The sequence below is a fragment of the Dermacentor variabilis genome, chromosome 1 (assembly GCF_050947875.1).
Source record: "Dermacentor variabilis isolate Ectoservices chromosome 1, ASM5094787v1, whole genome shotgun sequence".
Lineage (NCBI taxonomy): Eukaryota > Metazoa > Arthropoda > Arachnida > Ixodida > Ixodidae > Dermacentor > Dermacentor variabilis.
Genome location: NC_134568.1, coordinates 248,808,024 through 248,835,634, shown reverse-complemented (window position 1 = coordinate 248,835,634; position 27,611 = coordinate 248,808,024). Strand labels below are relative to the sequence as shown.

The following is a 27,611-nucleotide window of genomic DNA, read 5'->3' as shown; positions in this document are numbered from 1 at the left end:
CTGCCAGGCTCTTTCCCCTTTTTATACCACTGCCTAGTTCCTTACAGTAGTCTAGCATCACTCAGAACGCGTCCACAAATTGAAAAATTGCACTAGAAAGCATATCATCACTTTGAAACACTAAACAAAAGCAATATGTTAAAAAAAATCCTGCCTCAGGAAGAAAAACATCAGTAACAAACAATTTTGAGGCTGATTCCTACGTTAGGGGCTTCGACTTAAGCCATCGGCGTTACCGTTGAGACTCCCCTTTTTGTAACGCACCTCAAAGGAATATTGTTGTAAAGCGAGGCTCCAGCGCAGGAGGCGGCCATTTTTGGGAGAGATGGTCTGCAGCCATTGGAGAGGGCAGTGATCCGTCTCAATGATAAACCTCGAGCCGGCTAGATAGCATGACAATTTCTGAACGGCCCACACGAGACATGCACACTCTTTCTCGGTGGCGCTATACGCCTGCTCACGACTGGTCAGCTTACGACTAGCATACAGGACGGGGTGTTCTACTTCTCCATTTTCCCGTTGGCACAGTACAACGCCCATGCCTCGCTCACTAGCATCGCACTGAACAATGAACCCTTTTGTATAGTCTGGCGATCGTAGCACAGGCTGGCTTGTTAGGGCACTCTTTAGGGCGCTAAAAGCTCTTTCCTTTGTCTCGTCCCAGACGACTGTTTGAGGCTCTGTCTTTCTTAGAGCATCCGTCAGGGGAGCCGCGATATCAGAGTACCTAGGGATGTACCTCTGATAGTAGCCGGCGACACCTAAGAACGACCGAATATCGGTCTTTGTGCGCGGTTGCGGAAAGTCTCGCACAGCGGCCACTTTTATTTCAGAGGGGCGGCGACGACCCTGACCAATCACGTGACCGAGGTAGACAACCTCGGCCTGTGCTAACTGGCACTTAGGAGCCTTTACTGTCAAGCCTGCTTCGCGCAGGCGGGTTAGCACTGCCCGCAAGTGTGTCATATGCTCAGACCAGGATGCGGAGAATATCGCTACGTCGTCTAGATACGGTAAAGCGAATTCTTGCTGTCCCCGCAACACTTTATCCATGAGACTTGAAAAACAGTATGGCGCGTTCTTCAAACCAAAACTCAACACTTTAGGACGGAATGTTCCCATTGGTGAAATGAACGCCGCATACCTACTAGCCTCTTCTGTAAGTGGAACCTGCCAATAACCCCTGACAAGATCTAGGGTGGAAATAAACTGAGCGCTACTAACTTTCTCAAGGCGCTCCTCGATGTTAGGGATCGGATAAATTTGATCCTTAGTGATGGAATTAAGCCTGCGGTAGTCGACGCAAGGACGAGGTTCCTTGCCCGGTACCTCAACTAAAATCAAAGGGGAGGTATAATCACTCTCACCTGCCTCAATAACACCGAGCTGTAGCATTTTCTTTACCTCAGCCTCCATAATATCGCTCTGGCGGGGTGACACCCGATACGCCTTGGATCGTACTGGCTCTGTGGAGGTAAGTTCTATATCATGAGTAAGTACAGAAGTCCTACCAGGCCTCTCAGAGAACAGACCTTGAAACTCTTGTAATAGCTGGTGTAGTTCGGTTTTCTGCTCAGGCGACAGCGGTGCTTTACTGATAAGGTCACTAATGACTTGACCGGTGTCTTCCCGGTTCGTCACTGAGCCTAGTCTTGGAAGCTCGACTGGAAGCTCTTCAGGAACGTTTACCATCATGCACACCACTGCTTCCCTTTGTCTATAAGGTTTGAGCAGATTACAGTGGTAAACTTGCTGTGCTTTCCGCTTTCCTGGCAGACTTACCACGTAGTTAACGTCCGACAGTTTCTGAACAATTCGCGCTGGGCCCTCCCACTGCACGTCTAGTTTGTTGTTTAGCGATGTGCGCAATATCATGACCTCATCGCCAACCTCAAAACGACGGGCCCTGGCTGTCCGATCATAATAAACCTTGGCCCTCTGCTGGGCCTTTGTCATTGCTTCACCTGACAACTCCTGTGCCCTTCTTAAGCGTTCGAGGAGCTTAAGCACGTACTCCACCACGACTGGGTCGTCGCCCCTACCTTCCCATGATTCTCGAAGCATGCGAAGCGGAGATCGAAGCGAGCGACCGTACACCAGTTCAGCTGGCGAAAACCCCGTAGCCGCATGCGGCGCGGTCCTTAAAGCAAACATCACCCCAGGCAGACACAGCTCCCAGTCAGTTTGATGTTCAAAACACAAGGCTCTCAACACGCGCTTCATGACGGAGTGGAGCTTCTCAACGGAATTCGACTGTGGGTGGTACACTGAGCTGTGTAGCAGCTTTACCCCACACCTTTCGAGAAAAGTTGTCGTCAAAGCGCTAGTAAACACTGTGCCCTGATCTGATTGAATTTCTGCAGGAAAACCAACTCGCGCAAATATGGACAGTAGTGCATTAACTATCTCAACTGAGCTGAGTTCTTTAAGCGGCACTGCTTCAGGGAACTTTGTCGCTGGGCAGATCACAGTCAAAATGTGTCTGTACCCCGTGGCTGTTACCGGCAGAGGTCCCACTGTATCAATAACGAGCCGTCTAAAAGGCTCCGTAATGATAGGTACCAATTTCAACGGCGCCCTCGATTTGTCCCCTGGTTTGCCCACCCGCTGACAAGTGTCACATGTCCTCACGAAATGGTCTGCGTCCCGAAAACACCCTGGCCAATAGTACTCTTGCAAGAGACGGTCCTTAGTTTTCTTAACTCCTAGGTGTCCGGACCACGAACCCCCATGTGACAAGCGCAACAGATCCTGACGATAGCATTGAGGCACGACCAGCTGATCGAACTCCACTCCTCTTCGGTCTAGATACTTCCGGTACAGGACTCCACCTCTTTCCACAAAACGCGCAGTTTTCCTGGCGATACCTTCTTTGACATTGCAGCGCACGTTTTCCAGGCTGCCATCCTTTTTTTGCTCGGCTATCAAAGCCGTCCGGCTGACTTTTAGCAACCTATCAAGTCCGTCTGACGTAGGCGCGATGAGCAAATCAGTAGATAGCTCTTCTAACTTTCCCGCGTCGGGATTTTCCTCTCCAGTATCTGGCGCCTTCAACGCTACAGACTCAATTTTATTCTGTTCGGGCGTGCTCTGAATATCAGCTTGCTGCGCCTCTGACCCTTTTTCGTTGTTTGATAACGTCGGCCCCGCAACTACCGCCTTTGCAGCGAGCTCCCGAACCTTCGATCTGGTTAAGGCCTGAACACTAGCTTCACCAAACAAAAGCCCCTTCTCGCGCAGGAGGTGATCGGACCTGTTTGAAAATAGGTACGGGTACTGGGTTGGCAGCATAGATGACACTGCCGCCTCCGTCTCAAGCGCTCCGAAAGGTCCTTCAATAAGCACTTTTGCTACCGGCAGACACACGCTATGAGCTTCCACGGCTTGCTTGATCCATGCGCACTCGCCCGTGAACATATGGGGTTCTACGTAAGACGGGTGAACTACATCCATCGTAGCTGCAGAATCGCGAAGCACTCGGCACTCTTTCCCGTTCACGAGGAGGTCTCGCATGTAAGGCTCGAGAAGCTTCATGTTCTCGTCCGTGCTGCCTATTGAAAAAAACACAACTTTTGGTGTTGTTTCCGGACACTGCGCCGAAAAGTGACCCGGCTTCTGGCACGTATAACACAAGCGCGCTCGCCTCATCTCGAACCGCTTTCTGCGTTTGGCTGCCGCCGTCTCTTTACGTCTGGTCGGACTGCTTTCGCTCGCATCCGCACTACGCGTGTCCCCCTTTAATCTCATGGGTGTGAACTTCGGCCTCTCAAACTTCGAGCCAAATTCACCCTTTTGACCGTCCTTAGCTCCGCGAGCTCGACGCGTCACAAACTCCTCGGCTAGCTCAGCGGCTCTAGCCACCGTACTCACGTCTGGCCTATCCAAGACCCAGTATCGCACGTTCTCCGGTAACCGACTATAAAACTGTTCTAGCCCGAAACACTGCAGAACTTTATCGTGGTCACCAAACGCTTTCTCTTCTTTGAGCCACTCCTGCATGTTCGACATAAGCCTATACGCAAACTCTGTATATGACTCACTTTTGCCTTTCTCATTTTCCCGAAACTTCCGACGGAACGCTTCCGCAGACAGCCGGTACTTTTTTAGCAGACTCGATTTTACTTTGTCGAAATCCTCTGCTTCCTCTCTATCCAAGCGAGCGACTACGTCGGCCGCCTCGCCGGGTAACAAAGTGAGCAAGCGCTGTGGCCATGTTTCCCGAGAGAACCCCTGCTTCTCGCACGTTCGCTCAAAGTTAACCAGGAACAAACCAATGTCCTCTCCAAGCTTAAACGGCCGCATCAGGTCAGTCATTTTGAACAATACGCGTTCTCCTGCACCGTGTGCCTGACTTCCATTACGAGCGCGTTCCATCTCTATCTCGAGACGCTTCATTTCCAAAGCGTGTTGACGGTCACGCTCTTCTTTTTTCTCTTGTTGCTCTCGCTCTTTCTGTTCTTTACGTTCGCGCTCTTCTCTTTTTGCAGTCTCCCTCTCTTCAATAGTCTCAAGGCATTCCGACAGCTCGTCATCCTCAGCCTCTAACTCAAGAATAGCCTTTAGCAGTTCTGGTTTTCTGAGTTTGTCTGAGACATCCAGACCCAACTCTCTTGCAAGCTCCAACAATTTCGGTTTGCGCAACGACTTCAAATCCATGGCTGCTCTGAATGCTGCTTTCTCTACTGCTTACTATTGTCTTGCCGCAAACTAACCCGGCAGCAACGACAACCACAATTACCAGCTCTGTTTCTGACACTAACAAAAGCCTGGCAAAGCTCAGAAGAAGAAAGTCCCGCACTCACCAAACCTCGCAGGCAGGAATTCCGCGCAGTCGTTCCGCTGCAGGCAACCAGTCGTCACACAGGGCTCGTTGCACTGCTCCCGGATCGTCGTTGAGCTGCTCAGCATACTGTCAACTGCATCTCTTTGCTGCTGGCCTCCGTTGTCGTGATCTCACCGCTGGCAACCAGATGTTTGGATCAGACTGGTGGTACGATCTGTTGGGAACTCGGCGCTGACGCCCGTGGTTGTACCTGGGTCGCAAGCCCCAAGGGTAGCGTTGGCCTGGCGGCCTGGGGTACAACTGCAAGCATCCGAAGGTCCCGGCAAAGCATGAGTCGACAGGTAACAACGAAACAACTTGTTTATTTTAACATCGCAAAGAGTTGGCGGTCAGGTTTGACCGAAGTAGAGAGACGGGAGAGCACTTCACTCAACGGAAGAAATCGGAGCCCTCCTCTGGCGTCCGGGGGCAGCTGTTTTTATACTCTCGCAGTTGAGGGCAAGAAGGAACCCCTCAAAAGACGAGCACGTGAATGTACAATGGGCTAATGGTGACGCACACTGTCGTAGCGATGCCGTAGCACCATGTCGTGGCGCTGCGCACGATCTCGTAGCACCTGGTCGTGGCGCTGCGCAGCACACTGTCGTGGCGCTGCGCAGCACACTGTCGTGGCGCTGCCGGTCGGACACAATGACTGTAACGAGAAGATGGTCCCTGCTTTGGCATCGCCTGTTTCGGGCACAATGACTGGAACGAAATCCCTAGGCGGTCGCATCGCCGCAGACGCGCCAGGAAACACCTGGCGATGAGTGTTGCGGTGACGACGATCGGGCCAAAATGTCCGCCGCCCCGCCGCCGTCGCGCCGGCAAAACCACGTGTCGCAGGCGAAACGCAACAATGCCTATAATGCTGATACAAGCAGCCCCCCGGACAGGCGTCTGGCTCTCCAGGGATGCGTTGCTTGGGAGAGGTTCGTTTAGAGCGCTGTGCTTGCTGTGCAAGAACCAAGACAAACAAAACAGCAAGACTCTTCGAAAAGGTGTGTGGCAGTCCCATGCCACCAACTTCCCAATAGATGGGTGTCCTTCCGGGCGTCTCGAACTTCCGTACTTCAAGAGCAGCTCGCCTGTAGCACGCTTGTACCCATTTTACCGGTAGACACCGGACGCTACCCTGTTGTCGTCGTCGGTGATTTCAATGTGGATGTGTCGGTACCGAAAAGGGAGCGGTTTACGCGTTCCGTGTTGCAGACATATCCCTTGCGATGTCGCACCGACCACCCAGCTGCGTACCTGCATCGATTTGACATCATCGAAGAATGTGATTGCAGTTGCGATTGAAATAATGACCATCGATCAGCACAATAAATGAGTGTGCGTACCTTTCGTCACGTTGACCACCCATCAGGACAATAAATGAGTTCGTACCTTTGTTCAAAATTATGTGTCACCTCCACGTCGTGTGCTCAGCAACTTCGCTGGTCAACCACCTTCACAGAGTGGAATGACTCATTTTTTCTAAAGTAGTTCTTTGAGAAATTTTTGTCAAGTGCATTGAGCAATCCATGAACATTGCCTCGAATTGGTGAAGTCACGCATTGTTTCAACAAGTTGAGCACAAAATTTTATTGTTACATCCTAGAGTTTTACGCGCTCAAAACTATAGGATTTGATTATGGTGGTGGTAGGCTTTGGATTCATTTTAACCACCTGAGGTTTTTAACGAGCGCCCAACGCACGGCATATGAGTGCTTCTGCATTCTTTCCCCATTGGAATGCGGCTTTCGCGGCTAGGATCGAACCCTCAACCTCGTGCTCAGCCGCGCAACGCCACAGCCACTGAGCTACATGGGCGGGTCAAATTGAGCACAGGTTGAAGGCCACATATGTTCTTTTTTTTCTTCTTTTGTGCGTGGGTGTAGGTTGCTGAAATGACGAAGAATGCGCGTGTGCTCATAATTCTGACGGGTGCGCCAATAACGTTCTCTCTCTCTCTCTCTCTCTTTCTTTTTTCCTGTGCAGGTACGGCGGCCTTGATTTCAACGGCGCACGCAGAAAAAACGTGACTAGAGATTCGACATCCACATTGAAGGCTTGGCTCAACGAACACAGAAAGAACCCTTACCCCACAAAAGGAGAAAAAATTATGCTCGCGATCATTACCAAGATGACTCTAACTCAGGTACGTAAAGAAAAAAAGAATATTGCACGCAGCCTCTTCATCTCGACAAACATGTTTTCAAGAATATATTCTCTCGCGCGCAAACGAGATTAAGGGTAATTACAGCGTATAGCGTAGGAGATTCCGCTACTGTGTGCAAGATATGTAGTTATGGGCTAACGCTGTTTTTGCGAGTTTCAAATCCTCTTCAAGTAACGTTGTGGAAATCTTTTTTTTTTTTTACTTCTATTTCCTTGCTCGTTCGAAGTGATCGTCTGTGTGTATGCTAAAAGCCTGTTTTCTTTGCTTCCTATCTCAGACCATGCGGTAAGCGTTATATCCCTCTTCTCGCGCATTTTCTTAAATTATGTTACGGCAAACGACTGCACTGTGTGTGGTAGCGAGTTTGTTAATAGCTGTAAGGGTCCGCGTTGATGATAGTCGCAAACTGGGTGATTTGGGTGCATGCATCCTGTCTCCCTCCTTCGCCTCTCGTTATAGGCACCTTTTGCAAGATTAAGTATCCGCCTGACCTCACACCATCATTTCACTCATATATACTGTAATTTAACGTTGTGGAAAAGTCTTTTAAAAAGTCTAATTAAATAAAAAAGTATAATTAAATAAAAGAAATGAAGGGCCTTCAGAAATTCTGTGCAATCCGTGAATATATAGAGAACCATAGGCGGTTACAAATGCTCATGGCTCGCAGCTGTCGCTAAAGGAAACTCAGTTTTCGCCCGGCTCAAATGCGCACACCAGATTCGAAAACAGTTAGAATGTATTCTTGCACTTGCACATGCAAATCAAATTAAGTAAACTTTATTTTCCAGTGTACAAACGGGATGGCGATTTTTGGGCAATAAACTACGTAAGCCGCGTGGCAGGTCCCAAAAGTTCACATAAAAAGCAGAACAGTGTATGCACAGTCACATTGGTACAGATAAGAATTAAAGAACGCAGCAATTGCTGTAAATGCGACTGCAGCTGAAAAAATGTGAAGACAAATTTAGCATTGTTCTGTACCAGAGAGACCGTAACACCATAAAAAGAAGTATGAAGAGTTGGAACATAGAATAATTATACCGAACAGTAGAAATAGGCTCAGTATTTTGTATAGCTTGACGAAAGCTGAAAAGAACACAATTGATAAGAGAAATCAGAGAAAAAGAGAAAGGGAAAGGCACGGAGGTTACCCGGATAGGCACGGAGGTTACCCCGAAGAGATTCCGGTTTGTTACCCTGCACTGGGGAAAGGCTAAGAGGAAATGAAAGACGGAAATAATAGGTGGGGGGGCGGAGCAATAAAGCAAATGCACAAAACAAATAAATAAATAGATGAGGTGGACAACATCCGTGAAAACTACTGACTTTCTAATAGGCCACTCGAACGCAAAAACTTCAGGAGCGCCTTGCCCGACATTTAGTGTGACGACTGTATAGGCCGGCGTTTCAGGACTGTCTGCTCCGAAAGAGGCCGGTCGTGAAAGCAGGCCAGTGCTGTCGCGAGTGACTGCCTGTGTGTGATGCATCGAGGACAACGGCAAAGAATGTGTTCGATAGTTTCCTCAATGCCATAGTGGTCTAACGCAGCACTATCTTCCCTTTTGATGCGGAAAGTAAAGGATTTGATAAAAGTGACGCCAAGCTACAGTCGGCAAAGTACTGTTGTCTCTGGCCGGGATAGTCCAGGTGGAGGACAAAGTCGAAGACAGGGGACCAGTCGATGTAGACGTGTGTGCTGGAAACTAGGTATATTCCACAACAATTGTGTGGCATCATTCACGGGCACTCGAAGTTTCGCTGCTGCATCTGTTCTTGACAGGGTTATTGGTTCCTTTATTGGTTCCTGCACGCCATCTTCAGGAGCAGATCGAGCAGCTTCATCGGCATCTACGTTGTCCGTTACGCCACAGTGGCTAGGGAGCCACTGAAGTGTGACGTCGTGTCCTTGCTCGACGAGGTGATGAAGGAACTTTCGGATTTCTAGAACTAGTTAGCAACCCGAGAACTAGTCTAGGGTTACCATGGTGTACATCAACAGTTGGAATCACTGCTATTGCGCATGACTACTTAGCCATGATTGACATGGTTATGGACGCGCTCAGAGCACACGTCGGGCACCTTGCTCGCGCCCCTCTCCACTATCTCTCCTCACTGCCAAAAGAGGGACCACGCGCCTCTTTTTGTCAGACGATACTGCCTTATCGTGTGTACCTTCCATCAGATTACACAGCTGCAGCGAGAGTTCTGTTTCCCCCGTGCCGCTTGGCTCAGCCACAAGTTCGACTGACAGTACCAGAAATTCGAACGAACGCACAACTCTCATCACCAGCTCTCAAGCAACTTTCGCTGCTCTTGCTGTACGAAAAAAAATAATTAAAATGAAATTGTCTATCAGCATAGTTTCTACAAGGCTTAAGATGAAGGGCGGAAATCATCACAAATGAACGAAGTATGACCGCAGCTGCTTTACACATGCACTTATCCAAATGAACTCTGGTTCACCGTCCTTTTTCTTAATGGGTTTATTGGCGCAAGGGCATCTCAGGCCAAATAGCGCCATGGCATTGATTTTAATTGGACATGGCAGTAAAAGAAAGCATGCTACACATATGCTTACTTAAAATGACAATGGCTCTACAAGGGTGTAAATGTAAAATATTGGTGTATAAAACCATGATAAAAAGATGTTTTTAAATGCTTGTTCACCTGTAAGGATGGGAGTGGTGACTAGGATGATAAATGATATGGCTAAGAAAGTCCACTTCTTCAACGTATTTTAAAACAGTTTCAATGGGAAATATTGCTTCCGCCCATAAATATAGGGAAGAGTGAGAAGGTGTACGATGTGTAAAAATGTGTTCTTTCTGTTCCATGAAGCATACCTTAAATCAGACTTTTCAAGGCTCGCGTGATCCGTGAAGTTCCGCCTCCGGCAATACCTCGGCGTTATTGTTAGGCATGGCGAATGCTGCAGGCTGCCATCTTTCACCGCGAACATCCATGACCTGCCTGCATTTTCATTTCTTCGCTCGAGCTCTGACAGTGTGCTCGCGTATCACGACACTCTCCAATTACTGCCCATATATATTTTTCTAATGTAGATATCATAATTTTCAGCAATAAGAGGTAGACAAACCTTAACTTTTTATAATTTATCTGGCATATAACCACGGCCGTCGTTATCAAGGACACGATCTCGCGACTCAGTCGCGAAACATGACGCCGAGTCAGTAAACTGAAGTCTACACGGTCTTGAAAACGAACCAAAATATCTCGAAACACATTCGCAAAACTTCGCGTCGACTAAGCGGCAGTGTTATTGAACACAAGTCTTACATTTTACATTTTGCTCAAAATTCTAGTAGTCATTCGGCGGTGCATACATCAGGCATTTGGTGTTGCATAGGATATATATCTATATATATATATATATATATATATATATATATATATATATATATATATATATATATATATATATACACAGCTGGACAGAACCGAGGTAGTGTTGTTTGCCGTCGCTTGGAGATAGCTTATCTTACTTTGCATTCCGCCTAATTAGATAATTCGACTTAATTAACTAACAAGCTTCTCAAATGTTATAATTAGATGAAATGTGTCAATGAGAAAATTGTAGAGTAACATGAAAAACCACCGATACAGATATGTCTTGCTGAATACGTGCTACATGAAGGTGTTTTTCCGAATGTGAAAGAAGCCCGCGAATACACGCAAAGTGGCTCGAGCGGCCAGTCGCGCGGCAATTTTGTGCGTATTTGCGGGCTTTTTTAACGCTCGGAAAAACACCTTTATGTAGCACGTATTGAGCAACAGAAAGTTGTATCGGAAGTTTTTCATGTTGCTCTACATTGTTCTCATTGACCCTTTTCGTCTGATTATAATGTTTGGGAAATTGTTTAATTAAGACTAATTATCTGATTAAGTGAAATGTCGAAAATAATCTGAGTATCGCCAAGCGACGGCAAACAAGGTTACCTTGGTTCTGTCCAGCTGTGTGGCATTTGCATATTTTTAATGGTTGGCTCAGGTTAGGTGAGACACCATATATATATATATATATATTGGCTGAATAACCGTACGCTCCCCAACTGAAAACATTCAATACCACAGACTGACGTTTCGGTGCCCAATACGGGTGCCTTGTTCACAATAAACGAATGCATGATGGTCTTTATGATATATGCGTCGGAAGACGTAATGCGCTTGCGTACAACTCAGGGAGGGGTCCCCGTGTCCGGTTTATCGTGTTAGTAGTGGATTGTATGCAGAATGGTTCAAGGAGCAATCGGGATGATAATTTTTTCTCTCTTTCGATGATAGAAGCCGAATGCCAGTTAAAACTGTGTCCAGTCTTTTCGTGATGCTCTGCCAGGGCGCTGGAAACCGCGTGGCCTTTGGCTACATCACTGAGGTGCTGCCGTAGCCTTCTTTTAAAGTTCCCCGTCTCGCCTACGTAGCACGCCTGGCAGTCCTGGCAAGGAATTTTGTAGATGACGCCCGGAAGTTTTTCTTTTTCGAGGCGGTCTTTGACTCGGACGAGTTGTTTTAGCTTGCTTGAAGGGACGTGGCAGATTTGTACATCATAACCTTTGGAAATTATTGACATTGACTAGCTCACATCTCGTGCATAGGGGAGAGACGCCCATTTTGTTGTTTCAAGCAAGCTAAAACAACAACTCGAAATATATAGAGACTGTTATCATGTTTGGCAATGCCTTCGCCCCGTTGCAGACTAAACGCCGCGCGCAACGGCCGTCTCACATGAGGGAGGAACTTTGCACCGATCCTGACTCTCTTGCGTGTGTAATCATACGAATGACAACGAAAATTTGGAGTATATCTCGTAACACAGACACGCTAGCAGAATTCTTCCAACTGATACTGTGCAGAAACACGACTGCCTCGAACTTTTGAATACAAACGTACCCACTTACTGTAGTAAAAAAAATTATTCTTCAATTTTAGTTTATTTAGTTATAATTTTAGTTTTATATATATATATATATATATATATATATATATATATATATATATATATATGTGTGTGTGTGTGTGTGTGTGTGTGTGTGTGTGTGTGTGTGTGTGTGTGTGTGTGTGTGTGTGTGTGTGTGTGTGTGTGTGTGTGTGTGTGTGTGTGTGTGTGTGTAATTTATCTGCAAGGGGTTCGTCCCAAACAATAGTTGCACCACTCTCTATCACGTTTCACAGTCGTCAAGTATGATCCACACTTTTTTCTGGCACGTAAATCCCAATACCATTTTCAAAGCCAGGATGTGTTTATTTTGGTTAGCATGATTAGACTATTTCTGTCGAGCGCACTTTCATACAACCGGATATAATTCGGAAAACACCACTTCAATATATCACATCAGTGTAAGAGCAAACATATTTTGTAATAAAAAGAAAAAAGAAGTGAAAACGCAATAGAACATGTCTTTAAGGTAGTCGTGGCGCGTACAACAATTTGTTGCGTCTGTGTGCGTTCCCTTCTTTGTCCTCGCCTGCTTAGCGTTCCAGCCTACAAACACCTATTCGGTCGAGTACGCACCACCAAATGCAAACTTCTCAATCTTGTCTTAGCGTTAAATACGTGTTTCGAGCTTACAGAACAAGATATATTGAAAACGGTGATCTAAGTTTGCTTGGCAAAGGTTGTCGCCTGTATTTGTTACACGGTAGCACTAATTCGCATCGCTAGACGTATCTAGCCCGCCAACTGTTCCCGCTACTCATGGCAGGAGCAAAAAAGAAAGAATCGGGTTGCGCCGAGCCGACCAACGTGCAAGGGCCGAGCTGAGTCACAGTGCAAGTAATCAAGTTTATTTGTATTGCGCAGGTCAGCACTGCAGTACAAGACCACACGCTTTCTTTGATTCGTCCGCTAATTTTGTCCACCCTTCTGTCAATGAAAGATGCAGGCAAATCTATAGGGTCGGATACTCAACCGCACAATTTCTGTTTTCACAATTTCTTCGCGCTTGCATGTTGAGGACGTTCGGTTTTCATCTTGCCGGACTATGTATAGCTGCTGCTCCATCGCTTACTTACCTATATAATGCCACATTGTAGTAAAATACCGCATTTTGCGGCATGCTCTCCAAAGCACTGCATGCATTGACGCTATCGCAGCGACCACTTAACTTCTTGAGAATGGCATAGACCGTCTTTCGTGATATATGCTTAAAACGCTGGTGGCCAATAAAAGTGAATAATCTGTGGCCAACGGAGCGTGCGACGGACCGCGCAGGGTGCGCTGGACTTAGGCAAGCACTGTATATTACAGTGTAGGCGCAGCACACCGGAGGCCAAATGCTCCAGTCCATCGTCAAAAGAGATTTGACGAACCATTTTGATTGCGCCCACTACCAGGGAACAGTCTTGACAATAAATCCAAGCCGTACACACTGATGGAGCAGAAAGTACAAGCCGCAATCCAAATTCGGAAGACTCCACTCGATACATCAGGGAATAGTGTTCTGGAATATTCCGTACATGCAGTACTACTACAAACTTTCAGACTCACGAAATTTGAAAAACTCGAGCAGGGCAAGTCGACCGACCGCGTCAAGCAGCCTTCACTTATACCGAGCGCGTGCACGGCGCGGCAACTCTGCGCAGATTCCGCTAGCTGACGTCGCACATGAGAGAGCGCCACTCAAACTTCTCAGGGTAATAGTGAAGCAGGTTGAAAGCGATTAAAAGGACACAGAAACCAAGCTAAACAAGCAAAACAGGACGGCACTGGTTCTGTTGTGCTTGCTTTCTGTGTTGTTCTCGATGCTTTGGTGCCTGCTTGGTTCGAGACGAACCAACTCGCTCATCTCAAGTTATTGCTAATCCAGTTGCTCTCACTTTACAGTAGCGTTTTATTTTCCAGCACTCCGCCAGATACTGTCGCTTACTTTGTTAATGATTGGCTAGTCGAAAGGATTTCCCGAGGGTGGCTCATTTTGCTTGATATCTCTTTTGTTTGAGCTCAGTGCTGAATGCCTACAGTGGTAGGCTTGGTGTTTGGCCGGGATACACGCTGTTTCGCCTTGGATAACTTACGCACTAAAGAAGGGACTGGCGGAGAACCCGCCTAACTTTTTCCGAAGCCATGGGAGAAGCTTTTGAGAGCGAAATTGGGTCGGAAAGGCAGGAAGGTTAACCGGAAAAGCTTCTGGTTCGCTACGCTGCACTGGGGGAAGGGTAAGGGGAAGTGAAAGACTGAAAGAATAGCAGAAATATAAAGCAAATTCGTGAAATAAAAAATCTAGATGAAAGAAGCTTTTGACGAACATATTGCGCTATATGACCGCAGGTGTCCACGTGGTTTGCAAACGCGCGACGCCGGCTCAAGAAGGAGAATAAGATGACTTGGGAGCCGCGCAACAAAGCCGACGCCGATGACTCGGGCGCCGAGGACAAGAAGGACGATGAGGACACCCTGGACGAGCGCACAGCCAGCGTCCAAGACCCCATGCGTCGCAGCGATTCGACCAGGTCCTACTGCAGTTTGTCTGCACTGCAGCGTTCCCGGGGTGAGTTTTGCCGTTCAATGTTCTCTGTTTATATACCCCTTCTCGTCTCATGCGTCCACCAAGTTTCAGGGACCTGATGTTCACATTCTGTTTAAGAAATATAGTCCAACCTGTGCCTACCGAATTCGAATACGTTGATTTTTTCCTGTGGCACATAAACCTATAAAATAACGCTCTATGTCAAAAGAAGACAAACCAATCCGCTATATTGAACAAATTACCCAAAGTTTCGTGGTATACATCGAATACAAGGTACTGCCAAACTGGTAGTTGGTTTTTGTAGAAAAAATGCGCTCCCACAGACGCTAAATTAAATGCCCAGAGTGTCTTTGTTAGTGGTATCGTAGGAACCGAAACGTGCTAATGAAAAATGATTCGTGCTTGTCAACTTCGTTAGTGATTATTAAGGAGTAAGACTCAGCAGCACAAGGGGCTATCGAGCGGTGTGTCACAGAGGACGCTCTGAACGAAAGTGAGAGCAACAGGAGAGGATTTGAGGAAGCGTTTCCTTCGCAAATGCTGTTTGCCATTATTCGGCCGTACTATCTGTGTCCAGCATAAGGACCGGCTGGCATTTGCACTTACGAATAATTCTAGCGTAGGAGCTTCTTTGCAAATACGGTTCCAGTTACTTTGCTCTCTCAGTGTTCAGAGTGGATTTCTTGCTAAGTAAACGATTTGCAAACTCTCCCTGGAGCCGTATTTTGGAACGATCCAATGACTGTCGGATTTTTTTTTTAACTGTTCGTTTTTTACTCGCAGATACCTGGCTATCGCCAGGTTCGTCAACTCGGCGGCACGGGTGATACGAAAATAACGGAGTCGGAGGAAAATAATCTTTACAAAGTACGATCGCATGTTTGCGTCGTTTATTCCCAAATACATCGATCCCGGTGGTGCCTCGATCGCAGTGTGATCAATCATGTTGGCTTCATAGGTATTATTTCATTAACATTGAGGGCTCACCCCCACCTTTAACAGAATTTTCCTAGCTAAAGATTACAGGAAAGCTGTAGCTCTCAGTTCGATTGCCGATAGTACACGGCGCTAGCAGACAGTGCCTCGACCACGGGAACATTCCTGCCCATTTCCCGCCGCTCATTCGCCGCAGCACCGCCCATTCGGGTCGCGCTGTCAGCTGTCTTCTCGCCGCCACCTCATTAGCTCACAAAGCCCGTAAACCTTCGGTGCTTGCCACACGGCGTTACACGCAGGCATATAGGCGAGGCGGCGCGCGGCGTTTCTTGTGCATCTGCGCCCTTGCTTCGTTCGTGATTAGAAATGATTCGCGACCGAAGCCACGCCGAAGGCAATACCACACAATCCTGCTTTTCCTCTTAATCTGCGCCAACACCTCTCACGTGTAGGACGCACTTGCGCGTTCGTACAGGCGCCAGCGCGGGGCTGCGCGGGCATTCGGAGGAGGGGCGGAGAGCGACCCTTATCGGGCCGTGCGCCCGTGAAATTATTCAACCTACGCCGGAGAGGAGGCGAGCGCGGCAGGCAGTGGCCACCGCTGAGGGATCATCCCTCCCGTGAAAAGGCGCCTTTATCACGCAGTGACCCGCACGCATTTGCGCGGTGATGGCAGTAGCACCGGGGGAGCCCTGGCGAGCGAGTCGCTCGGGCCAGAGCTATCTGTGCCCGTGTGCGAGGCATTTCATCGGCAACGCATTTCGAGTACCCTCTGTGCGCTTGCATTCCAAGGCGGCGGAAGCGTGCATGGTCGCACCGTAGACCGATTGTGCGGGAGCAGTGGCGTTGGCCCTAATCAGCCCATGTTGCAGTTTGTAGCGCGCCCGTCGTTGGCCGGAGTTTGGCCGTCACGATACCCGCCAAGTTGCATCACGGGTAGGTTTGCGGGCGGCTGCGCCGGACGCGGAGCGCGGCTGGGTCCAATAAGATATCCCACAGTCGCCCAGACACTGATTGCGGCTGAAGGAAGCCTGAGAAACGTTCGGACCGGCCACGGAGCTGCCAAACCGGTTCCGATTGTCCGTGCGAAATTATGCATATGCGAGCAACACGCTGCGCAGGCCGATAGAGACGCTTTTGTGTGTTTGGCGCGGCAGATTCATCCCCGAGTCTCGAGTTTTCTTTCTCCCGGCTCCATACCAGCACGCACCAAATCCGCGGCCACGCCGTTATCGCGATCCTCGAGGCGACAGTAGCCACGGCTGTGTCAGCGAATCACGAGCTGTGGGGGGAATGAAGAGAGGGGGGCGGGCGAAGCAAGCCTTGCGAGCCGATATCAGCAGTTACCTTCGCTACCGAAATGGACGCCCTGGGCGTGGCTGTCAAATTCATTAGCCAAAAAGACAGCCAGGAAGCGAAATGGCCTAAATAAAACAAGCAACTCGCCCTCAGACGGACACGCAATCCTTTCGGTACTAAAACACGCGAGGCTGCCGCAGTGGACATGGCAAGAGCCGAGCAGCAGCAAAAAGAGAAAGAAAAGCGAGGTAGCCGAGCGTGTGCAGGGGCCACAATGATGGAGGGCCATGGACCGTACGTCTGCGCGGGCCATACACCACGTGCACCCGCCCAGGGATGAAAGGGAGGGAAGAACATCCGATCCGAGATGAGCGTCGCTTAGCTATTTTGACTTCTGCGGTCTTTCTCACCGAGCCCCGTCACTTGGGCCTTTGGGCTGCCGGGATTTGTCACCCGGATTGCTGTACGTCTTCGTGTACACGGAACAAGCAAATAAGTGAACAAAAGCGCTTGATGCTTGGTGGCGCCGTTCCCTGGGTTGCTTGGAATTTCCAGACGAATGCTCATCACGTCAGGAGCTCCGTTCTTCCTGTGAAAATAATTGCAAAAAAAATTTAAAAATCTTATCGTTTACGTTTTCTCTAGGATAGTTCTTTTCATTAATTTTTATATGGTACAAGCAAATAGGCAAGCAATTTCTGCGGCAATCCGCAAGATACCGTATGTTTCATGAAAGGGAGGGTCAACTGGAAGCGCGAGGACGCTACTATTCGAACCGTCGATTAATTCGACCTCGTTCAGAAATCTGCTAGCCTCCTGGTTACGCCTCAGAAAGACGCTGGTACAGGTTTCGATCCCCGGACCAGGAAGAATTTTAGCTTAACTGCGAAGCTTTCTGTGAAACCCGTATGGGTTTCTTTGTATCTTTGTGCTACTCTCCAGCCGGATGAACGTTTCGTTTTCTTTCCTACAAAGCAAATTGCTTGCTATTTGCTTTCACAGCTTCCCTCCCTCAAACTTCCCAAATAGATGTGATGCCAACTAGGCTTGTACGTTGTTCAGAACGGCGGTCGGATTCCACCTCTAAAGCGAAGATTGTGCATGGTCGTCACTGGCTCGTCTACCTGATTCGAAACAAAGGCGCTGAGTCAGACGCGGAGGCCGCGACGACCAAACTGCCTGCACCAACGCAGCAGCCAGGTGGTTTTGACGCGAGCGACACCCGTGGCCGCGTCGCGCGCGCGCAAGAGCGCCATCCAGGCAGCACGCGACGCACGTCCCCCCCCTTCCCTTTCTCTCTTCCTCCTTCTCCATATAGGACTCGCTTAAGCGACGGAGCCATAAATAAGCACCATCGGGCGCACAACAAACAGGCGTGCACTGGGCCGACGGAAAGGCGAGCAGCGTGACGCAGGCACGCGCGCAACAAAACACACCTAGTAAACACATCATAATGTTCTCCTCGCGCGCGGGCCTCCCCCTGCTGAGCTCGTTCGCGAAGGGTTGCCGCTCCCTATCAAAACTAAATAAACGGTGATATTCTCAATGGAAGGCTCGCTTCCCGCTATCGCGACACCATCTCGCCGTTGCGCGGCGTTTGGAGCGCAGTGTGCCCGCGACGCGTCGCGCAGTCGTCTCTCCCGGGAAGCGAGCGGCGTGCGCAAACAAAGCGCTCCCCGGGAGTCCCCCAGCCGACCCTCTTAGCTTCATCTATCAAACGAGCCGGCCACCGCCGAAATTGGGGCCTCTCGAGATGGGCCGACGTCCCCCCGCGCAAATTAAAGGTGAACTCGGGAGCGAGCAAGCTTTTAACTCCGAGCCGGCAAGGAATTCGGAAGCCACCCTGCTTCGCCCCGGAGAGGACTCGAGCCCGGCGCAGGACCTGTCGGCAGATGTTGCCAATGTGGTGGCCCGAAAAGAGGCGCACCAAAACTAGCGCGGCTGCAGTGTGCAGACCGGCGAGGGGACGCGCGCAGGGATAATGCTGTATTTAGGCTCCCGTTTTGTCAAGTGGGAGAGTGGCGCTCGTTCGCCCCACTTCTCCCCTCTGCCCCACCGTCCATCGAACGACCAGCGCAAGCACGTAAACTCGCCAGCGCGGGATATAGTCTGAGGGTGTCGGATCGAGATTTATACGGCACTGATGGCCCCGCTGGGTATCCGCTGCAGGCTCCGTGGAACAGCGTTTCAGCAAATGCAGTGGGCCCCAGAGGTCCCTTCGCGAAACGGCACCGCTGCCGGGGATGCCACTATTACCTGTTCCGCGCTGTTGTTTTCTTGGCATGAACACGAAGGTTTGTTGTAGTCCGCGATCTCCTGCTATATATATATATATATATATATATATATATATATATATATATATATATATATATATATATATATATATATATATATATATATATATATATATATATATATATATAGCAGCTCCGACCGTGGACATAAATTTTTTTGTTGCTATTATTGCAACAAAATGGGAAGTTTGGCTGCATATGAGTCCACTATTCCTAATAAAAACTTAAACCACTTATCAAGAAAGAAATATCGAAAGAACGAAGTAATAAAAGCATTTCATACTGGCTTAATCAGAAGGAAAGGAATCCTCACTCTAACAATAAAGCCATTTACTGTGAACATAGCCGAAAGTTTAAAACATGCTCATCTCATACGTAATGCAGACCGGCGCATGACCTATAATAAACATGAGCAGCGCTCAGTCATGCTTTAACAGTTAAATTCACAGTAAAGCGCACAAAAGTCACTGATGCGAGAAGTCATCATGGCATTACATTAGAATGAAAAAAGATGTGCCCACAAATTGCATACCGTTATTTTTCGCTGGAAACTAATCAGATCAATGTTCACAGCAAAAGTCACGCGGTGGTTCATGAAGGCAGGGCCGTGGTCCAAACATTTTGTTACCTATAAGGCGTGCCTAAGACGCCGAGGCGACCCATGAAGGCCACCAGCACTTAAACACACGGAGTACCTTTATGTGCTGGTCAAATTGTGGACATTCGACGAGGATAGAGAGAGAGAGAGAGAGGTTTATTATGGTAGAAAAGGTGAGAGGTTGGTCTGAAGCAAAGTTCTGACCCACTCAGCAGTGGGGAAGGGGCGACGAGGATGGGCTATACAGAAGCCACGGCACATGTATTATATTGAGTATGGAAAAGCTCGTCTTCTGACTGTGTTTATTGTGGTACGCAGACAGGGGGGCCTCTTTCCCTCCATCCTTCCCCCGTTTGCGCACATATTTTCACAATCTGCGCACAATCTGCGCACAATCTTTTCCATACGCAATATCATACGTGTGCCGTATATCAAAAACCATGAAGTATAATGAGTGGACAAAATCATCGCAAACAATTATTATTATTATTATTATTATTACTATTATTATTATTATTATTATTATTATTATTATTATTATTATTATTATTATTATTATTTGTTTTGAACACATATACGCATATACACAGGTAACAGGAAAGGGAAAGCGAGGAGCAGGCTGGCAACTGCCACCGGAAGGGGCACAACGCCTGCCTACTCTTCTGAAGGGAGGTGACAGCAACACAGAAATGGAAGATAGGAAGGTGGGGAGGAAAAAGGAAAGAGGAAAGGAGAGCAACAGGACAAATCTAAAGACCAAAGTAGAACACTGCAACTGGACAAATCTAAAGACTAAAGTAGAACTCTGCGGCCGGAATTAAAGTGACGCCGCGTCGCTCCGCGAAAATAAGGCATGCTTGGTTGGTTGTCTGCGGTGTTCAGAGATAATTTAAAATATCTAGATTGAAAAAAGGACGGTGCCCACATATGCTGGCGTTATCGTCAATTGTCGTTTCCCTTCGGCCTTTATAGTTGAAGCAGCTTGAAATGGCGAAAAAATGGAGCTGAAGACAGGCAGAGCGATGACTACATACTAAACTCCACTTTGCTATCAACATCTTGCGCTGTTTCATGTACACAGATCTAAAATGAACCAAATAGCACACATCAAAATCTCATTTCCCTTCATGCAAGAGTGGATGCTTACCGCTTTCGTAAATAAATAAGACGGCGCTCCCGTGGCTTAGAAGAAAAAAATACGAGAAGAATAATCTGGTCAGTTTAGAACACCCGCCGTATAGTTGTGTACGTGCCACTTTTGACTGAAAAAGCAGGACGCAGCATACCAGGTCAGCTCTCTCTTTCACTATTCGTGCTATACTGGCATTGTGTTTTCATTCAAACAAATAATTTTTAAATATACTTCGTGAAATTGTCAAAGAGGTTTCTTTGGCGTTTGTACGCCATAATTGCCTTTCCTTGCAACATCGTGCCATTAGAATGCTGCGGTAAACTGCGTCTGGCTCAACAACAACTTCCTTATGAATTTGACTCATGAAATGAGAGAAATGTGACGTCGCGGACACTCCGCACACCAACAAAACGTCAGCCAGTGGCTCCAACTTAGCAGTCAACACTGCAACTACAATACCACCGCACATGCGACTGTCGTCTTCAGTCTACGGCTTCAGATAAATGCCACATCGTTGCGTCCTCTTCAAAAAAACAAGCGAGCAACGCACAATCGCATGAGTCCTTTTTAGACACCAACAAATTTTATCGCTCGGAAAGCCAGGCGAAAAAGCCCAGCAAACGCCGTCTTCATCACCCGTGACGGTATCCTGACAGCGCATGAGTTCTTGTTAGTGAATAGTATCATATTTTTTTTTAGCGCAGAGGCGACGTATTTTGCTAGTATAGAAGTAGCAAAAAACTTGAGTGTCCCGATAAAGTTATCAGTAGACGTTCCCATCGCTAAAAAGCTTGGTGAGAATAACGAGACCATGTTTTGATGAGTTTACGCAGTCTAAACGCTATAGCGTGGTACTTGTGTGGGCTTTCCAGAAAGTACGTTACGACCACCCCAGACATCGGCGGAGGTGGACCACGAGGCGGCCGAGATGCAGTCTTCCCAGCCACACCGGGCCAACGTTGGCTCAGATCTCCACCAGCAGCGGCACAGCTATGGCCACTCGGCGAATCCGTACACCCTCGGAGGCACGTCTCGGTCCCCAATCCTCAACGGCATCATGTCTCTGGCGCCACCAAACTCACTCACAGGATACACCCCGGCTGCATCCTCTGACAGCCCATCGCCAGACCTCCAGGGCCTCGAATCTCTTATGTCCAAGTCGTCGCCGAACGCCGCGGACGACTCGTCGGGTGCCGACAGCGCGCACAACAAGCCCAAGATCTGGTCGCTGGCTGACACCGCGACGAGCAAGAGTCCCCCTCCACCGCTACCATGCTCGGGCCAAACGCAGGGTCCTCCGGCCAGTGGTGGGCAGCCCAAGGATACTGCAGGAGGCGCCGCCAGCCACGGCTCGGTACTGGGCTGGTTCTCCGGGGGATACCACCATCGGGCCGGCGGTGGGAACACGCCCACTTCAGCAGCCGCGGCAGCTGCGGCGGCTCACTTCGCCAGTTACGGCAGCAATGGATTCAGTCCCGGAGGAGCCGCGCCACAGACGGACACGCCGCCACAGACGCCCCCCAACGCCAAGATGGGCGCCACTGGATCGTCCTCGCTTCCTTTCCACCTGGGCTCGGGCGGGTACTTCCAAGGCCAGAGCTCTGCCTCGCACCTCTACCTGGGCCAGGCGTCGGCCTCTGCGCCGCATTCGCACATGGGAGGTGAGTAGGCGCAGTGCGTTGGAATTTCACGCTGCTTAACACCAGAAGCAGCGTAACCGAGCCATTCTCCGGAATCATTGCTATGCGTTGATTCCCTTTCTGCTGATGTTATGACTTAGCCGCGTCTGCCCCTCGTCTATTGTGAATCCTTACGTAATGTCGTTTTTTTTTTCTCGCCAGAAAGGTTATGCAGATGCCTGAGACATACACTGTCTGAAAGTACTAACGTGAAAATAGCTTCCGCTTTACATGTATCAAGCTAAGAATAAAAGCCAATCTTACGGTCCATCTATTCGTGAATTGCCTATACCAAAAAAATTACTTGAGCTTCTATTTTTAAACGGCTTCACCACGCGTGGAACCTTTCCCAGTGCAATGAAGCCTCATTGTGCCGCCTCTGTCGAGGAGTGGCTTTTACGAAAGCTTAACTATTCTTCTTTGGAATACAGACATACTTATGTGCAACTGCGATAGCGGCGAGGAGGCAATCGAACAGGTTTCGTCCTTGTTCGAAGAAGTGCGACCTTCTTCGGAATGTGCTAAACCGACTGGGCTGTAGGCAATTTTCGCCGATTCTAGAGCAGTGGTCTCATGCGTCCCGTGAGACCACGAAAGCGACGTGGGCATTGCTGCAGCTTCTGAATTACACTGGCCTCGATAGCCGTAAGTTGGCGTGGTGGGTACGTCTGCGTGTGCGCACATCTGGGACTCGCTCTCTAGACCATTCGTTCTTGTTAAGGCAGACATACTTCCCTGCTAAGCATGTATACGTTCTCTTAAACCTAACTCTATGTACATAAAAGAAGTCACCCTTCCTGATCTTTGCGCATTCGAAAATGAAACGCGAGAACCATGAAACGAAATTGTGGTGAAGCACGCTATTTATTTTTATTTTCAGGCAATGAATTCACCCTAACCTAACCTAACTTATCCTGAAAGACAATCCCGAGGTATTGGCGTTGCTTGGAGTATGAGAGCGACACCAACACGAGGGATAAAAAGAAAAGAACGTTCTCAGTTTATTGAAAACGCTTAATGCTAGCATCTATCGTCGTTTGACAAATGAACCAATGCCAGCGGCACTGCCACGCGCAAAAGACAAAGACCGACGCCGAGACGGAATGCATTTCTCGAAAAGAAAGAAAGCAAGCGAAACCGGAGCGAGAACCACCTAAGCAGGGCAATGAGCAGCTCGGCACAAGCAGTTCCATTTGATGCCGCCGCAAAAGCAGCTGCGCTCGCTCGGCGCGCCGAGGTTCGGGGTTAGAGGGGAATGGAGCGCGTGGCGTCCAACAGCCTCGGTCAAGCACCGAGCGCGAAGGCAGGCAGCGAGAGCCGCGAAAGCATCCCCGTCGAGAAAAGCGGCCCCGATCAGACCTCCCCCAAACACCAACCGCCAGGAGGGGAGAGCCCGCGACCGCAAAACCAGCCGCGGCAAATATTTTTTAATATAAACGGGACGGCGCTCAGCGCGAGTTCCGGAGGAGAGCGAGGAGGTCCCTCCTCAATTAATGCAGATTGAATTCCGGACGGCATAAAAATTATTCCAGGACAGACGGATTGGTTTGCAGCGACACCCACCTTTTCGTCTCTGGGGCTCTTCATTTCCATCGATTGTCAGGAAAAGACCGGAAGAAATGGGGGGCCCGGCTGGGCCCGCCTCGCCTCATCAGGTTTCCCCGCGCGCCGGCGGCGCGCTTTTTGCCTTTAATCATGTCCCTAATTCGTCTCCACCTTTTCCGTGTTCCAGTTGACAAGTCGTCGTCGTCGTGCGCCGGAGGCCCCATCTACCGGGCCGCTGGGGGCTACGCGTCATCGGCACCCGCCGCCATCATGGCCGCCGCTGCCGGAAGTCCCTGCGCCGACGGAGCCTCTTCCTCTTCCCGCTCGTCGTCCTCGGAGGACGAGTTCGCGCCGCCGCAGCACTACGGCCCCGCGGCCGCGGTGCCCGGCGCCATGGCCGACGGGCTGCCCTGAGCTGTGATCGCGCTGGCACGAGCCGTGTGTGAAAGTGGACTCCGGGGGCTTCGGCCCCAAGAAGATGTCGCCCCCTTCCCTCCCCTCCGCACCCACGGGGGAGCGTCGACCTTGACGTCGAGGACGAGCGCCGGCGCGACCACCTCCCACTGTCGTACACTTGTCCATCGCCATTCGGACGAGAGTGTCACTTTTCATGCGGTGTAGATGACGGCAGTGCATCAGAATGCCGTCGGAACTTCTCTCGCCGGTGACATCTCGCTTTATCTTTCTCGGTTCGCACGGTGGTATAAATTCTCGGTTGCACTGAGACAGCATTTACACAAATAATTCAGCGCCTCCTGGCTACGGACTGATGTCTCAGGGTGGCTCGAAGGAAACAAATCGCGGTGTGTTGCAGGCAGGAAAATGACCTCAGTGATGGCCAAGGTCCTTGCCGCAGTTTCTCATAGTTTATCTTTGTCGAGAAGAAAGATAATATCCAGGGAGGGTGGTCTTATATGAAAAGCTGTGCGTGAATGCGTGATATGCAAGAAGGAAGTATGTGCTGTCGCCGCTTATTTAAGCCAGGGGTTAAAGGTGAAATTATTAATTAAGACATTAGGTTTGCATCGTTTTTACAGGTCGACGTATGAGCATACAAGCACGTGTTTACTTACGTCTGCATTGGCAAGCCAGTGCTTGGGTAAAGTCGTTCATAAACAGCATGTGGCGTGTAATTTCAATTTATTATATTATAGAGAAGAATCCTTTAAAACAATTGAAGGCTGTTGTGTGTGTGTGTGTGTGTGTGTGTGTGTGTGTGTGTGTGTGTGTGTGTGTGTGTGTGTGTGTGTGTGTGTGTGTGTGTGTGTGTGTGTGTGTGTGTGTGTGTGTGTGTGTGGTTTTTTTTTTTTTTAAACTTCCCAAGCACCATGCTTCATGGCACAGTCACTCTCCTTTTACTGTAGTAAAGGTCGGACTATTTGCTTTTACCACGAAGGAAATGAAACGTGAATCTGCTATTCTTGTTTATATTCAATATAAAATGTTTTAGTAGCTGTGCCAATTAATTTATTTTGTGCAAGACACTAGTTCAATCAACCGTTGTTTTCCTAGCAAGGGGGAGGTGGATACATGACGTAACGACAGATATAACGCGAGAACAATACACGAAGGCTGTAATCTGTATTGCAGGAAGTGGGCTTGTTTTTATCTTGCGAAGTTTAGTGCGAGATCTGAAGCAGACATTAGTGACCTTTGCAAAGAAAAGAAATACCACGTTGATTATCCGTGGCAAATGTGCTGTTTCTCATTTTCTTTGAGTGAAATTAATTGATTAGTGGTTGTTTGGTGAGAAAAAGAAAGAAGGAATGACCGTAACTCCCTAGCTGGGCGCTGGCACCTGGTATGAGGGTTGTCGTGTTGAACGGGATTGAGAAGTTTGTAACGGTTAGATATTGAACAATAGGGAATTGAATTGAATTCAGAGAGATTTACGCCACAAAACCACGATTTGATTTTGAGGCGCGCCGTAGTGGGGGACTCCGGATTAATTTTGACCACCAGGTGATCTTTAACGTGCCCTCAGTGCACGGGACACAGGCGTTTTTCTTTTTCTTTTTTTTTTTTGCATGTCGCCCCCATCGAAATGCGGCCGCCGCGGCCCGGATTTGATACCGCGACCTCGTGCTTAGCAGCACAACACCATAGCCGCTAAGCCACCGCGGCGGATTAAACGATTTGGGGGAGAGAGAAGAAAACATACACTACATGAACTGTTGAAGTTACGTATGTAATACAGTTTTATTTTGTTTCAATAAGGAGAGACATGGCAACCCCCAACATTAGTATCGTAATAATTAAAGTATTCTTCTGTTGTCATTATTTAGCAAAATACGTGTAGCAGTACCTTTTTATATCCCTTATCGGAATCGCATCTTTTAACAAAGAGAGACGAAAATTACAGAAACAGTAAATGCCCACTCTTTGCAAGCTATGCACAACGAGACAAAATTTATGTATACCGCTGGGATAAACGCGCATGTGGCGGTGTTTGGCGACATCTACAAATATGGCAGAAGTTCTTGAACAAATATAACTTATATCTCGTGTATATGACTAGGTTTACTGTATTCATGGAATCTCAGTATGATGTAGTGGTCGGATAATCCTGGGTGGAATTGTGTTTCTGTGGTGGTGAATCTCCTTGGGACGCACACAATACCCAAGCATACCACACAAGCAGTGTCACATCTCCTTTATTGCCTGCCTCCCATGTTTATACTTTGCGTAAGGCGAAAAAAATTGAGGGTGTGCTTAACAAACGGATTTCGTTTATTTGTCTATGTGAATAGTTCCGTCTTGAAACGATAGCTAAACATGTTCAGGTCGCTAATATCTCCTGGCTAAATGACGTCCTTGAACAGATTCTGCTCGTAGTTAACGTGATTGCAAAAAATGCAGAAGAAAAAAACAAGAAAAGAAACATCGGATCAGCTGACAGCCTATGAAATCCTTATTGGACAACTACTAAATAGAAGCAGGTACACCCCTTTGCATTAGCAGCTTAATATGTTAATTACGTGTGCAAAACGTCTCTCTAGGTTGTTTATAGTCGCTGCAAATTCTGTGAAATGATTGCGGTCAAAGAAAGAAAGGCGATCTTAGTGGAGCTTCCCTGGTTCGTATCTCATTTTAAATGGCTGGGACACAATGGTGATTTTTTTTCTTGGCGCCTACGGGATGAATCTCTGACATCAGGTAAAAGTGCGCTCTTGGGACAAAGTTTATGTACATTGTCATGCTTTCACGCCCAAAAACACGACCCCCCCCCTCCCCTCTTCCCGTGCATAACCTGCAGAAATCAAACTGGACCCAATGGGTCACGTTCACAACTGTATTGTTCGTTTTGGCGCTTGCGTCGGTGATGAAACTGGCGAATGCAGAGGCACGGACGACGAAGAACTGAATAAATGCTCACACGGCTGCAGCTTTCGTTGCAGAGTGTACTTCGATTGTCGATTAACTTCGGCTATGCTGGTAGAGCTTGCGCAGTGTGCAGTTACTCTAGTAAAATGTGATTCGAAGGTGCACTTCTCCACTGGAGAAGAGAAAAGCAAAGCCCGCGATGGGTAGAGATTCTTTGTCCCCTATGTGTGTTCCTTTCTTTCTTCCTTTCTTTCTTTCTTTCTTTCTTTGTTCCTCGTGATATTCATAAGAACTATGAATGATAACGCAGAAAGCACGTAGAGAAAAT

At 48.5% G+C, this 27,611-nt stretch overlaps 1 protein-coding gene across 1 annotated transcript in view; it reads left to right on the top strand.

Moving 5' to 3' along the window:
* The window catches only part of LOC142573239 (uncharacterized), a 209,540-nt gene extending 184,372 nt beyond the window's left edge, over positions 1 to 25,168 (top strand). Inside the window, exons 4-7 of the mRNA XM_075682844.1 lie at positions 6,806 to 6,965; positions 14,275 to 14,494; positions 21,608 to 22,396; positions 24,147 to 25,168. Of these exons, the coding sequence (XP_075538959.1) occupies positions 6,806 to 6,965; positions 14,275 to 14,494; positions 21,608 to 22,396; positions 24,147 to 24,373 (1,396 nt within the window). The 3' untranslated portion in view covers positions 24,374 to 25,168. The remainder of the gene's footprint in view (positions 1 to 6,805; positions 6,966 to 14,274; positions 14,495 to 21,607; positions 22,397 to 24,146) is intronic.
* The last annotated feature ends 2,443 nt before the right edge of the window (positions 25,169 to 27,611 follow it).